The sequence below is a fragment of the Asterias amurensis genome, chromosome 15 (genome assembly GCF_032118995.1).
Source record: "Asterias amurensis chromosome 15, ASM3211899v1".
NCBI lineage: Eukaryota > Metazoa > Echinodermata > Asteroidea > Forcipulatida > Asteriidae > Asterias > Asterias amurensis.
Window position 1 is genome coordinate 11,736,122 of NC_092662.1, and position 15,522 is coordinate 11,751,643.

At 41.5% G+C, this 15,522-nt stretch overlaps 1 protein-coding gene across 1 annotated transcript; it reads right to left on the reverse strand.

The window, feature by feature from the left end:
* Positions 1 to 7,367: 7,367 nt before the first annotated feature.
* On the reverse strand, positions 7,368 to 14,388 carry LOC139947963 (uncharacterized). Its single transcript, XM_071945855.1, has 2 exons — positions 14,262 to 14,388; positions 7,368 to 10,544 (listed from the first exon to the last, which is right to left on the reverse strand). Exon 2 carries the CDS (start codon positions 10,524 to 10,526, stop codon positions 9,675 to 9,677), a length of 852 nt encoding a protein of 283 aa, XP_071801956.1. The 5' UTR covers positions 10,527 to 10,544; positions 14,262 to 14,388; the 3' UTR covers positions 7,368 to 9,674.
* Positions 14,389 to 15,522: the final 1,134 nt, after the last annotated feature.

The following is a 15,522-nucleotide window of genomic DNA, read 5'->3' on the forward strand; positions in this document are numbered from 1 at the left end:
ACTCCCAGCTAAAATACTGTCGGCTAACCCACTCCCCGCCAAAATACTGTCGGCTAACCCACTCCCCGCCAAAATACTGTCGGCTAACTCACTCCCCGCCAAAATACTCTCGGCTAACTCACATCCCGCCAAAATACTGTCGGCTAACCCACTCCCAGCTAAAATACTGTCGGCTAACCCACTCCCCGCCAAAATACTGTCGGCTAACCCACTCCCCGCCAAAATACTGTCGGCTAACTCACTCCCCGCCAAAATACTCTCGGCTAACTCACATCCCGCCAAAATACTGTCGGCTGACCCACTCCCCGCCTAAATACTGTCGGTAAACTCACTCCCCGCCAAAATACTCTCGGCTAACTCACATCCCGCCAAAATACTGTCGGCTAACCCACTCCCCGCCTAAATACTGTCGGTAAACTCACTCCCCGCCAAAATACTCTCGGCTAACTCACATACCGCCAAAATACTGTCGGCTAACCCACTCCCCGCTAAAATACTGTCGGCTAACTCACTCCCCGCTAAAATACTGTCGGCTAACCCACTCCCCACCAAAATACTGTCGGTAAACTCACTCCCAGCCAAAATACTCTCGGCTAACTCACATCCCGCCAAAATACTGTCGGCTAACCCACTCCCCGCCTAAATACTGTCGGTAAACTCACTCCCCGCCAAAATACTCTCGGCTAACTCACATCCCGCCAAAATACTGTCGGCCAACTCACTCCCCGCTAAAATACTGTCGGCCAACTCACTCCCCGATAACTGTTGGCTATTACTCACACCCCGCCAAAATACTGTCTGCTATTAACTCACCCCCGCCAAAATTCTGTCGGCTACTTGATCACTCCCCGCTAAAAAAACTGTCGGCTTTACTCACTCACTGCTACAATACTGTCGGTTAACTCACTCCCCGCCAAAATACTGTCGGCCAACTCACTCCCCGCTAAAATACTGTCGGCCAACTCACTCCCCGCTAAAATACTGTTGGCCAACTCACTCCCCGATAACTGTTGGCTATTACTCACCCCCGCCAAAATTCTGTCGGCTACTTGATCACTCCCCGCTAAAAAAACTGTCGGCTTTACTCACTCACTGCTACAATACTGTCGGTTAACTCACTCCCCGCCAAAATACTGTCGGCTAACTGGTTCAATCAATAAAAAAAACTAACTACAATCACGACAGGTTTATCCATTTCATGTTTTCTTGTCCATACTGTGTGCATGGCTGTTCTGCAATTTGATTGTTAAAAAATAAAGACACTGTTGGCTAACTCACTCCCCCTAAATACTGATGGCTAACTCACTCCCAGCTAAAACAAAACTGTCGGCTGTACTCACTCCCCGCTAAAATACTATCGGCTATTAGTCACAACCCGCCAAAATACTGTCGGCTAACCCACTCCCTGCTAAAAATACTGTCGGCTAGCTCACTCCCCGCAAAAAAAACTGTCGGCTAACTCACTCCCCGCAAAAATACTGTCGGCTAACTCACTCCACGCAAAAATACTGTCGGCTAACTCACTCCACGCAAAAATACTGTCGGCTAACCCACTCCCTGATAAAATACCGGAGGTTGGCTGTGGGATGGGTGTGGGTACGGGTCGGAGGTTGGCTGTGGGATGGGTGTGGTCACCGGTCGGAGGTTGGCTGTGGGATGGGTGTGGGTACGGGGCGGAGGTTGGCTGTGGGATGGGTGTGGGTACGGGTCGGATGTTGGCTGTGGGATGGGTGTGGGTACGGGTCGGAGGTTGGCTGTGGGATGGGTGTGGGTACGGGTCGGAGGTTGGCTGTGGGATTGGTGTGGGTACGGGTCGGAGGTTAGCTGTGGGATGGGTGTGGGTACGGGTCGGAGGTTGGCTGTGGGATGGGTGTGGGTACGGGACGGAGGTTGGCTGTGGGATGGGTGTGGGTACGGGGCGGAGGTTGGCTGTGGGATGGGTGTGGGTACGGGTTGGAGGTTGGCTGTGGGATGGGTGTGGGTACGGGTCGGAGGTTGGCTGTGGGATGGGTGTGGGTACGGGTCGGAGGTTGGCTGTGGGATGGGTGTGGGTACGGGTCGGAGGTTGGCTGTGGGATGGGTGTGGGTATGGGTCGGAGGTTGGCTGTGGGATGGGTGTGGGTACGGGTCGGATGTTGGCTGTGGGATGGGTGTGGGTACGGTTCGGATGTTGGCTGTGGGATGGGTGTGGGTACGGGTCGGAGGTTGGTTGTGGGATGGGTGTGGGTACGGGTCGGAGGTTGGCTGTAGATTGGTCTGGGTACGGGTCGGAGGTTGGCTGTGGGATGGGTGTGGGTACGGGTCGGAGGTTGGCTGTGGGATGGGTCTGGGTACGGGTCGGAGGTTGGCTGTGGGATGGGTCTGGGTACGGGTCGGAGGTTGGCTGTGGGATGGGTGTGGATACGGGTCGGAGGTTGGCTGTGGGATGGGTGTGGGGTTTTTAGTACACCTATGTATATCGACTAAGTTATTCAACCCAGGCCTTGGTTTCCAATAGAGGACATCTTTACGGACAACTTGAGTTTTGATTTTAAACCGCGTCAAGTTTTTTCTATTGTTCTATATATGCAGCCAATATTAATGGTTCACCTACCAATCTAGCCGCACGCGGTAATTGTTCGTCACACTAAAGCTGTACTGTTCGTTCATGCAAAATAATATGATTGGTTGCAACTTACCTTGTCGGTGAATAACGAAAGCTTTCTCTGTCAAAGAGTCAGGTGGCGTAGAAGCTACGTCTGCTAGGATGTCCCGTATCAAAAACGATCTCTTTGTATAACTATTCATTCTGGCGCTGATTACAACCTAACACGGCCTTAACAGATAAACTCTTCCTAATGATGAAACCTTCCTCGAAAAGAAGACGTGAGATGTAGTCATATATCAAGAGTTAAAACTTGACGGGCATGTAGTTTGTCCGATGATGGGTTTCCTTTCAAATGAGTGTTGTTTCCTCCGACTGAGACTCGGCTTCGAAACAAGTTTAGATTGAAAACTAATGTACTAGTTTTAATCTAAGAATGTCTTGAACGCTATTCACATTTTATCCGTCACCGTACAAGATTGGCAGTGGGTGCATTCGATGAAGTACTATGCTCGGGATAACAAAGTAAGCCGAAACACCATCATTATTCAAAATGGCTCACAGTTCCATCTATGCCTCAAAATGTGGTTCTTATCTGCTGGACTTGTTTCTGAGCGCTCTGCTTATTGCTTCCTCGATCGATCGATGTGTTTTATGTAACAAAGTTGAAAGGCTACTTATTCTAGTTCGTACATTCTACAATGATTGTGACCCAGCCCATGGGCTGTGTAAAAAGGTTTCTGGTCATCACAGTAGCACGCACCACTAATACTAGTAATAGTACCACTATTTACCTCACGTACCATTCAACAACTTGGGATGATAATTAAGCTTGTCACGAAGACATTTAACCATGTATGATTGAGGCCCATTGACCGCCTTCTTGAAGGCGTTTGTCATCATATACCACGTTTTCACAGCATTAATGGGACCCAGCTAACCAAGACTCCGTCAGCTAGATATACTGGGTGTTCAAGAGTAAATACTTGTTATAATACCGATTGTGATGCTTGTTGGTTGATCGGTCTCCCACGGGAACCTGTTTTCTGACTAGCAACATGTAGTCTGACAGCGCACTTGGCCATAATTAAGACTGATGTTCCACTTTCAGCACTCGATGTTTGGGATAATTGTCGAACCTTGAGACCTGGTAACTAGAAATTGTAAATGGTTAATGTGACGAGAGAGACAAACCGCTCAGCACAGGCAATTTAATCCGGAATAGAAAATGCGGTTGTGTGCCAAATAAACCTTTGTTTCTATATAGAAACATCGACAAGTCCAAAGACCCAGAAGAGGTGGACGGGGATGGAACTGATGGGTGTCCTTGAAGACTCTGGTCAACTTTGTTAGGTGTGAAATAAACGTGCGATTTAGCTTACAAATTTAGCTTAATTAATTAATTGTTAGGAAAAGAATTGTGATTAAAGTCACGAATTTCTGATAATGTGGAGGTATCATCTGCAAAGCAGTCCCTGCATGTAAAGACACAGCGTCACTTGAAAATCAGAAACAATCATGAAGTTTAGTTGTGTTATCCATCGTTTTTTTTTTTTTTTTTTTATCATGAAATGATCGTCCTTTAATCGATTCTGTTTTTTTCCCCCAAAGAAATGCTATTTTTGTTCTTAGGCCTAGCTAAGCATAACCTAGCATGAATGTCATACACATCCAACAAGTTATTTTCAAAATATCGATGTAATAATAGTATGTTTTATTGTCACACATAGATATGTTTATTTATTTTATCACATGATGACAACCAAATCGAACTCAAATAAACTGTTCTCACGTTGGTGTCATATTTAAAGGCAGTGAACACTATTGGTAATTACTCAAAAAAATTGTTAGCATAAAACCTTACTTGGTAACGAGTAATGGACAAGTGTTGATAGTTTAAATCATTGTGAGAAACGGCTCCCTCTGAAGTAACATAGTTTTCGAGAAAGAAGTAATTTTCCACGAATTTGATTTCGAGACCTCAAAATTAACTCTAATGGTCATTTAAACGCGGCTAACTAAAAGCAGGCTTTGTAGTACCTGTTTGAAGTTAGACACGAGGTTTATACAGTGACTACTAATTTATACGCATCTAATGGGTTAAACGGCTTTCGTAGTTATCTTTGTCTGTCAAGTATCAATGCCGTCTTGCGGGCCTTCATGGCTACTCTTCGAGTGATGTTGGTCATTTCTTACTTGGTTGACCTATACCCAAGGCTGTTATTAACTAGCTCTTGCCTGCCGCAGCGACGTTTAGTTTGTTTTCAACTTTGATACAAACACTGCATCAAGCAATCGTCTATACACACATACCATTTTATATTAATTTTGTTTAAAGACACTGGACACTATTGGTAATTGTCAAAGACCTGTCTTTTCACTTGGTATATCTCAACATATGCATAAAATAACAAACCTGTGAAAATTTGAGCTCAGTTGGTCGTTGGAGTTGTGAGATAATAATGAAAGAAAAAACACCCTTGTCACACGGAGTTGTGTGCTTTCGGATGCTTGATTTTGAGACCTCAAATTCTAAATCTGAGGTCTTGAAATCAAATTATTGGAAAATTACTTCTTTCTCGAAAACTACGTCACTTCAGAGGGAGCAATTTCTCACAATGTTTTATACTATCAACCTCTCCCCATTACTCGTTATCAAGTGAGGTTTTATGCTGATAATTATTTTGAGTAATTACCAATAGTGTCCACTGGCTTTAAGTGAAAATTAAAGTATTTCCAAAATCCAAAAGGTCCACATTCTACTGCTCAAATTTTGAAGGCTTGTTGTTCTGTTTCATTATCAATTAGGCTTTCTAATTGACCTAAGATTGTTGCAGACTTAATTATGATCTGTTCGTTCATTATGCCTCTATTTGGCGAAAGATCGCACCACAGAGCATCTTGAATGCAACACTTCCGAGGCCCGCTTAAATGCACTGGACACTATCGGAATCACTCAAAATAATTATTAGCAAAAAAAACATTACTTTCCAACGATCAATGGAGAGCTGTTGATAGTATAAAACATTGTGCGGCTCCCTCTGTGAAGTAGCGTAGTTTTTGAGTGTCACAGAGAAATGCAAATGCTTGGAGGTTTATGAATATTCATTCCTTTCCCTCAGAGGTACTGCCTAAATTTATTCAAGTTCTTTTTGAATGAAAGGAGTAATTTCTAACTAAAATATTTGAAGTTGATTTCGAGACCTCAGAATTTTATTTTGAGGTCACGAAATCAAGCATCATGCTAACTGGTGCGAACGGATAACTAAACCATGCGAATGGATTGCTAATCGTTCGAACGGATTACTAAACCGTTCGAACGATTTACTAAACCGTGCGAACAAAATACTTTTTTCTTACTATACTGTCCCTTCCCGGACTTCGTAGTCGATCAACGATCGCGATGGATTGATAAATTGACTATCGGAGCCCCAAAAGAGGGCGCTACTTTTATCAGAAAGCAAGAGTAAGGTCCTTAACCCTATCAGGACGGGGGCCAGAAATTAATTGGTGGGTGGGGGGGACGCGTAATCTTTTAACGCTTCTTCCGATCACCGCGAATTCTTTTGACTTTTCCCAAAATGTATCTCAGTCATTTTGGCAAAAACAATCGTTGTTGCCGGGGGTAAGCTGCTGCCATGACAACCATTCGTTTGACCTTGGGTAATTTCCACTTTAAAAAAAAAAAATTCCAGAAAAGTAATAGTGATGAGTCACGTGATAATGTTTAATGCATTGTTGGAATTCAAAATGGCCGCCACTTAAGGCCTAAGTTAAAATTGTACCATCATGTGAGGAATTTAATGTTTTTACTACGCCAAATTCTTACTTTTCATGCCGAAAAATAGTATAGAATTGTCAACCAAGCCTCATTAAGGCACCCTGGCTCTGAAAGGCGGCGGCCAAATTGACTTTCAAGTAAACAACGCAGAATTCAATATTTCCCCCAAAATGCGATAAATTAATGGATTATAGAGTGCCCTCAGACTCAGGTTATAAGATATTGTTGTTTTATTGATCATGTCAAAATAAACAAGTTTACCAAGTTTCATAACAATTGGACACAAATACCAAATTATGGGGGGAGGGAAACGATTTTTTGACCAAAAATGGGCAAAAACACAGCCCAAACGCCCTCTAGTGACGATTCATTGTGTAAAACTTGGTTAAATACACATGTGCGGCAAGTTCCATAAAAATCGGTCGCAAACTTGGAAAATACGGAGGGGGGGCACCCCACTCGACGACCAAAGGTGAGCTCAAATTTTCACAGGTTGGTTATTTTGTGCATTTTTTAGATACACCAAAGTGAGAAGACTGGTCTTTGACACTTTTTATAACCAATAGTGTCCAGTGCCTTGGAAAAAAAAAGTTAGTGGGAACTCGTGGGTGCTCGGGCCTTTAAAGGGAAACGTTGCCATCAGATTGGGCGCTTTGGGCTCTAAACACATTAATTGTTATGAAATGAATATGGTTGGAAATAATGTTTTAAAAGTAGAACAATGATTTAAATTATTATTCCTTGAAATTGTGTGTCTTTTGATTATTAATTTCCTGTTCACCCTGGGGAGACCTTTCAGTGTAAACACTGATTTTCAAAGGTGCCCAGCCCAGCAATAAAACAACCATTGTCAAATATATAGTTACAATAAAAACACTAAAAGTTAAAATAACTAACACCACAAAGGCAATAAACAAAATATTAAAAAATTTAGACCTGCCAGTAACTACAAGAAATCAGTAAAAGGCAACCAAAGAAATTGCACGTAGGTACACACATGAAGACAAATTATAATGCACCTTTATTTGTGTATTAGATTTTTGTACTGGCATTTAAAATTGGCTGCAAATTAACACCGAGCACCACAAAATGTTACGTTTACCAGAATTAGACTTGGTTAAAGGGGTAACAATATTGCATTGGGAAACGGATCTGGTGTTGTACGAATGGGTGTGAGACACATAATTAAAACAGTTGCACAGTTGGGGAGGCATTTTGAAAGATAAACTTTTATAAACTAAGGTGGTCAATGGGAAAACACGCCTTTCACTTGGAGATTGCCAGCGAAAAGTAGTTTAATAGTGTTTTGAGGGGTTCTCGGGGGGGGGGGGGGGGGGCTAAGTATAACCTTAGCAGCACTGTTTTGAAGGAACACATTGGAAGTGTTACCCCATACAGCATCGCAATAATCAAAATGAGAAAGGATAACCGTTTTGTATAACAAATTTAGTGTATGCTGAGGGAAAACACTTCTGACCATCCGGAGAACTCCCACATGCTTGTTAACTTTCTTTGCAAGTTTGTCAATATGTACATTCCATGTTAGAGATGGATCTAACCACACACCTAGATATTTAAATTGCGTGACGTTATCAATGGGAATGTTATTGAACGTTGTTTGGAGATTTGGTTTAATTTCATGACAGAGAGCCCGGTCCGTCATTTTGTAAAACGAAATTGTTGACTCCACAAAAGGGTCGATCGTATATATCAAGGAGGCAAATTGTTGCTTGTTTAAATCACTCACTAATTACAACACATTATAGGTGTTTGATTGCGTGAACAATAAAAGGGATAAACAAGAACAATACAAACATTTTACAGACACAAGGCATATACCTGCTAAGAAAATATTTCTAAAACATTGATTGCATTAATCGTCAAGCAAGTAAAAACACACTGTGATCAACACAAGGTGAAATGTACGTCACTTTTAACGTCAAATATATTATAATATCTAATGCGGTTTTTTTTTAAATTACAATTTGTGGGGAGCGTTCAAGAAAATACTACGATGTCGTAAATGCTGCACACCGCCATATTAAACAGGGACAGTACACTGCAAAAAATGGGGTGTTAAAATTACCACCCCCGGTGTTGCTACAAAACTACACCAAGAATTGTCCCCGTTGTTAAATTTTGCGGTGTCATTTTAACACTATCGGTGTTATTCTTTACACACATATATGGGTGTGGACGATAACACATAACGCGTTAAAATGACACCAGTCGGTGCACTCCTCTATACACCGAAAAGTGTTATTATTGTTTGCAGTGTAAGTTTCCATTCAAGGCCATCGACAAACTTGAACTAGCCTACTGTCTTTCTGTCGACAGCATTAAAAGCACTTTACTGTTAAAATCAACGCTAAAAAAACTTGCATAGTCCGTGTTTCGGTTAAAAAAATTATAACATTTATAACTCTTTTTTTAAAACACGTTATTTGCATAAAGATTCTTATTGGCCAATCAATAGCCTATCACGTGTCGGCTGACAGCTGTTCCTTACCCTTGAATGGAAATATTTTAATGCAATTTTTGAATATGAACCTTTTTCACATTTAACTTTAATATCCATTTTCATGTTGCCATTTCAAGAGCATTTTGAGACCTTTGTTGTTTGTTTATGCCAAACTTTTGGGGTTCGTTATAAAAAAAACACAAACACAAGTATTGCATATAAGTGAGAAAGCACCGAAGCTAGTGTCGCAGTTGAGTGCGCACATGCGCTCCCTTGCTAGTTATTTGTAGAGCCTAATCATTTTTAATTTATACTTACTACCTAAACATTTAGGTGAAAGCGTAGAATATTTAACTGCAATTTTTGAAAATGATCCCTTTTCACATTTTACCTTAATTTAAATTTTCATGTTGCCATTTTCAAGAGTATTTTGATTGTTTTTTTTTATGCCAATGCAAATTTCGATATTCATAAGCAATTGCGTCAAAACCTCAATGTGGCACAAAATGGTGCCAGCATTTTTGACATTTCGATGTTAAAAACTTTCTCTATTGATTTGTTGTTGTGACAGTTCATGGCAGTAAGCCAATGAGTAAACTGTTTTCACAAAAATTGAGCAGTAAAATGTTCTACGTACTGAATCTTAAAAAGTAGCTATTTAACATCAGGTCAAATTTTCTAATATGTCGGCCGATGCATTTTTAATTAATTACATTATTATGAAATGTTTCCCGAACTTAAGTGTATAGATTTATTGTGATCAAGACGCAATGTTTTTTTTGTCCTTCAAATAAATTGTCCTGTGTATACCTTTTGATTGTAGTTTTGATTTGTCAAATTTGTCTTTTCTACAAGGTTTTCTTGATGTCGGCCAGATGGATAACATTTGCAATCTTCCTTGCAAAATCCACGGCCGACAAGACGATCAGGGCAATTTCGGCAATTAGCGCTACCCCATCGGAGAGGAGACTAGCGATGAGCATGGCAGAAACTTTAGCCGCAGTTTCCAACCAATCATACCATTTCATTTGGCTGCACAGACTTTTGATGATGGTCCACAGGATACCAGCAGAGTAGCTATCTTTGATGAGATAGAATAATGCTTTGGCTTTCGCATACGCACTACCCCCAGCCGCATCCCAGGCTGAGACAAATGCTTCGACTGCACGCTCCATGCGTGAAGAGGATTGGATTATGGTAGCTGTTTCCCGTATAGTGCCCTCAATCACGCTGTCGCTTGGAGTAATTGAAATGCCTACTGCCGATAGAACCATAAGTACGGCCTCCACTATAATGCTAGCGTATTGCATGATGGTTGCCCAGTCGATGTCATTGGATGATTCGAGTACCTTTGAGGGTGAAAACGGTTTACCCCCTCTAGTGAGATCTACCCGATGTTTACCATCGTCTTGCTTGATCACGTTCAGACGGAAAGTTGGGATGATGAGCCCCCCTTCGATCAGCTTGATTCTGTCTGCCGACAGGTGTTTTGCAAGACGCTCGGCGATGTCCTTCGGCTGCCCAGCAAACTCTTTAGTCAGTTGCACGCATTCGTTGGCTGTGGCCCTTGCTGCTTGGAAGATCTTGGCCTTCAGGTCGGGAGATGCTTCTAATTTGGCGTAGTCTTCTGGGGAGTTCTTCTGGATGTCTTCCAGTGCCCCTTCAGATGCCTTCGTGACGATGTCGCTCTGTGATGCCATTGTCTTTTTCAAAAGATCCTGCAAAGAGATATATTAAATAGTTTACACAAAATATATACTAAATAGATATCAACTTAAAATATAAAAAATAATGTACTTCTAGTAAACTTTCCAAATGGCGAAGTCTGGGGAAAAGGGGGGAAATGTAAAAAAAAAAATAGACTTATAAGTTGTCGAACAAAACAAGGTGTGCGGAATGTCGTACAATTTTTGGTCGTAACACATCCCGCTATGAATACATTTCAGCTTCATTTCACCTCGACCAAGCATTTATTACTCAGTATATAGTTCATGAACCTGTACCTTTAACGTGACGTCATGTGACGCTTGATGACGTCATCGTGGTGTGAACTATTTGTTTTTGATGTAACAAATCCATACTTGAATACATGCAAAGTTTGAACTTGATCGCCAAAGATGTTCCGTACTTTTTGTCTTGTAAGAACTAGTAGTGGCTTGAATGTAATTGGAAACTCTGGGGAAAACAACATGATGACTTCATCATGACGTCATTACGCGTTCAAGCAGTTAATGTCCTTGACTAACAATACACAAAGTTTCACCTCAGTCGAACTTTTGGTTTGGCAGACACACAGCTTTGAAAAGTGCACCTTTAAAGCAATACCACGTGGCACATGATGACGTCATCAAGCTAAGACTCCACATAATATGTTGCTATCATAAAGGAGATATGTATACCAATGTTGAAACAATTATCATTAAACTCTGTTTCAGACATCTAGTAAAAGTGAATTTTTAGACGGTGCCGCTAGGGCGCGCTTACATTTGATTACGTCATCTGTATTAATATTTTAAAGTAGTCATTTCTTGCGAGACCTTTTGCCAGACTTGTTTTCTGTGATGGTAAGGCATCAACAAGTGTACGTTTCACCATACAAGCCATTAAATAACGAATGTTCAAAGCATTTTACAGGCACTTCCGGTTTCAGACAGGTCAAAAGGTCAAGAAAAGGTCACCAACATGCGCATTTTTGTAAAGTACGTATAGTCCCTTCATTATGATGTACTGTCTAAATAGCTTGTGTGGTTTTTATAGGAACTCAGTACAGTATGAATAATGACGACTGTGGAAGAGACTAACTATCGAAAGGGAAATGTTTGTTGAAACGCCTTGAAAACAGACTGAAAACGAATAATATATAACAAAAAATGAACGTTGCGTGATGACGTAGTTAAAGAAACTTGAACAATAAAGATGCAGCATGAGAAAGAGGATGGTCACCTCCATGACCGATAAAATTTAACAAACCTCCTCATTGGGCCTAAATCTAATCGGTCATGGAGGTGACCGACCTCTTTCTCATGCTGCATCTTTATTGTTTAGAACGGAGTTCGCGAGTATTGTAAGGTTTAAGCAATTCGTCAATGGGACACTGTTCAAGGGTGATAAATGATGTTGATGTTTGATGATTAGGCCAGTTGGGCATATGCTACCAACTTCTACTCAAAAATGCCGCTTAACTCCTTAAATGTTTGTTACTAGTTATTTAATTCTATACGCCTCTCTTAATACTAATGCACAACGTCATATTTCTAACCCAAAATGCTATTGGAGCATGTTCCCCATCACTTGCAGTAGCTGCGCCCATCGCCTCGTTTTGGATTAGCATTGTGACGTACCTCATGCATAAATATTAAGAAAGGCGTATATCTATGTTCGTTACACCAGTTCCATAGATATATAATTAAAATAACTAGATCGGCCGCGCGTACACACGCCCCATTGCCCGTGTAGAAACAGTTTTTGTTCGCCATGGACGCGGTGAAAAATTTCACGTTCGAAATGTTACGCGCGAAAATGAACACGGGAGATAGGCTTTTGACGCGCTAAATGTCACGTGCTGACGGCAAAAAATCACGTGCTGACGGCAACGCACAGAAAATGTACACGGGAGATAGGCAACGGCGGCCCCATGCCAGAACCCGCGTATGTCACGCGGCCAATCTAGTTATTCTATTCTATACGGTATAGACAAATCCAGGCGCGCACTGGGCGTACGGGTGTTGAGCACCGCGCGCCACTGCCGCGGTGTACATGTGCCTAGTTTTGTGCACAATTCAATACATGAGGAAATCATGTTCCTTTTCACTCTTTATGGAAATTTAATGTTTTCCTCAACGACTTACACAATTTCCTTGCCAGGACATCATGATATACTAATGAAGATCACTGACCACATATATTTGCAACTAATCATCTTAAAAACGGTGATTGTCTGCTGAGGTGAGTTCGAGGAAAAAGACACGTAAACTGCATAAAAAAAGTCGTTAAAATGCGTTACATTTTGTCAGAATTTCAGTAATTTACTTTGTGCTTAATTTAAAAAAATGTTTATCAAGGATGTAGTACATCGTTGAATCATGTAACCATGTCAGGGAAATTGCATAGATTGTCGAGGAAGACAATCAATTTCCATAAAAAGTAAAAAGGTAAAACGATTTTATAATGTCTTTGCGCCCATCATCACTTGTGCGACAGGATTGGTCTATATGCCTCTCTAAATACTTATGCATGACGTCATCATTCTTACACAAAATGAGGCCATGGGCGCACGTCCCCCATAACTTGTAGTGGCTGCGCCCATCGCCTCGTTTTGGATTAGCGTTGTGACGTGCCTCATGCATAAAAAAATGTTAAGAAATGCGTATTGTAGGCAGAGTTCATCAAGCCATAACAGTTGCCTTGGCTGTATGGAAAATATGAAGGAAGGCATCTATGGTACTTAAGCAAATGGTAGAAGATACCAGGGTATATGAGGACACAATGAGGAAGGCATCTATGGTACCTAAGCAAATGGTGGAGGATACCAGGGTATATGAGGACACCAGGGTATATGAGGACACAATGAGGAAGGCATCTATGGTACCTAAGCAAATGGTGGAGGATACCAGGGTATATGAGGACACAATGAGGAAGGCATCTATGGTACCTAAGCAAATGGTGGAGGATACCAGGGTATATGAGGACACAATGAGGAAGGCATCTATGGTACCTAAGCAAATGGTGGAGGATACCAGGGTATATGAGGACACAATGAGGAAGGCATCTATGGTACCTAAGCAAATGGTGGAGGACAGGGTATATGAGGACACAATGAGGAAGGCATCTATGGTACCTAAGCAAATGGTGGAGGATACCAGGGTATATGAGGACACAATGAGGAAGGCATCTATGGTACCTAAGCAAATGGTGGAGGACAGGGTATATGAGGACACAATGAGGAAGGCATCTATGGTACCTAAGTAAATGGTGGAGGATACCAGAGTATATGCGGACACAAGGACTTACATTGCCTCTACAATCTAAGCATGGGAAAGAAAAGAACAAATAGCCGCGTCATCACCGCACCGATTCCGGAACTTTGGTCTGACCAGAGACGCCAAACTTGTTGGGAGTCCTAACGTTACGTTGGTCACCGGTATTCGCAACATGAATTACTGAAGAAGAGATTTCTGTATCAAACAAACATCTGTATCAAAATTGCCTAGTTTTGACCAAGCTTTCGTCAGTCCCCCTGAGGCAATCGATGTTACGCCCTCTACCATTGACTAGCGTCACCAATCGAGCTTTCTGACAGTACAAAATTGTAGAAGAAAATCAAATCATCAACAGACTAAGCAACTCTTTAGCCTTTCGGGGAAGAACAACATAATGCATGGCCAAGTCGTACCGCAGATACTCTAAAAACATGGACACGATAGAACTGAACTTACCTTGTGCTTCAAGTATGAAGTGGGTGAAGGAGGTCGAATCCCGCTGATGTAACTGAAAGAGCTTGATGTTCAGATTGTCTTCTCTCTTGGCTTGATATAGCATTTTTATACAGTTTCTAAGTCACAGCTTCTGCAATGTTGGGTAAAATGATTTGCACTGATTGGTCGTCTAATCGGTATTATAGGGGGAGGGGCATAGTCTTTTTTAAAAGACTATGACTTGGCGGAAACTTGGCCAAGTCACAGAATATCCTGCTGTTAAGTTTTATTACGTATGGGTAAAACTACAGTACACACGGTGGTTTCGATACTTCCGAGTTCCGCCTGTGAACGATTTTAGTTTTGTTTTGTTTTGTTTTGTTTTGGTGGATTCTTGTTTGTATGGGGGGGGGGTTGACGTAATTAAAGGAACACGTTGCCTTGGATCGGACGAGTTGGTCAAAACAAAAGCGTTTGTAACCGTTTTTTATAAAATGCATATGGTTGGAAAGATGTTTTAAAAGTAGAATACAATGATCCACACAAGTTTGCCTCGAAATTGCGTGGTTTTCCTTCTACTGTGCGAACTAACATGGTCGGCCATTTATGGGAGTCAAAATTTTGACCCCCCATAAATGGCCGACGTGTTAGTCGACGAGCTAAAAGGAAAACCACGCAATTTTGAGGCATGTTTGTGTGGATCATTGTATTCTACTTTTACAACATCTTTCTACCCATATGCATTTTATAAAAAACGGTTACAAACGCTTTTCAAAGACCAACTCGACCGATCCAAGGCAACGTGTTCCTTTAATCCTTCAACAAAGTATAACCATTGCATTTCTGATGGTCTCAGGTGATGTTTGGAGTCAACACGTGTGAAGTAGGCGTGGTTAAACTTCACACTTAAACGTACAGGATAGTCTGGCAGCTAAAATTGTCCCAATTTTACCTTGAATCGACAGAACAGTAGTAGGCCTACAGAAAACTAAGAAAAGAACGGTGTTAATCAAGAGTAGCAGAAACAATATAAACTTATTGCTTTCTCATAATCCGCGATTACTGCATTGCTGTGCCAATTATACCACTCAACCATGCAAGCCAAATATATACCATGGTTGAATTCATAGGGGGATGTCTAATAATTTGCGCGAAAGGCGACGGTTAACCACGAAACAATAAAATAAAGGAGAGTCAGTAAACTCATTTGTATTATTTTGGTGGAGATGGTGAAAACCAACCATAACATCAACAACATATCACAAAAACTCTTACAAATATT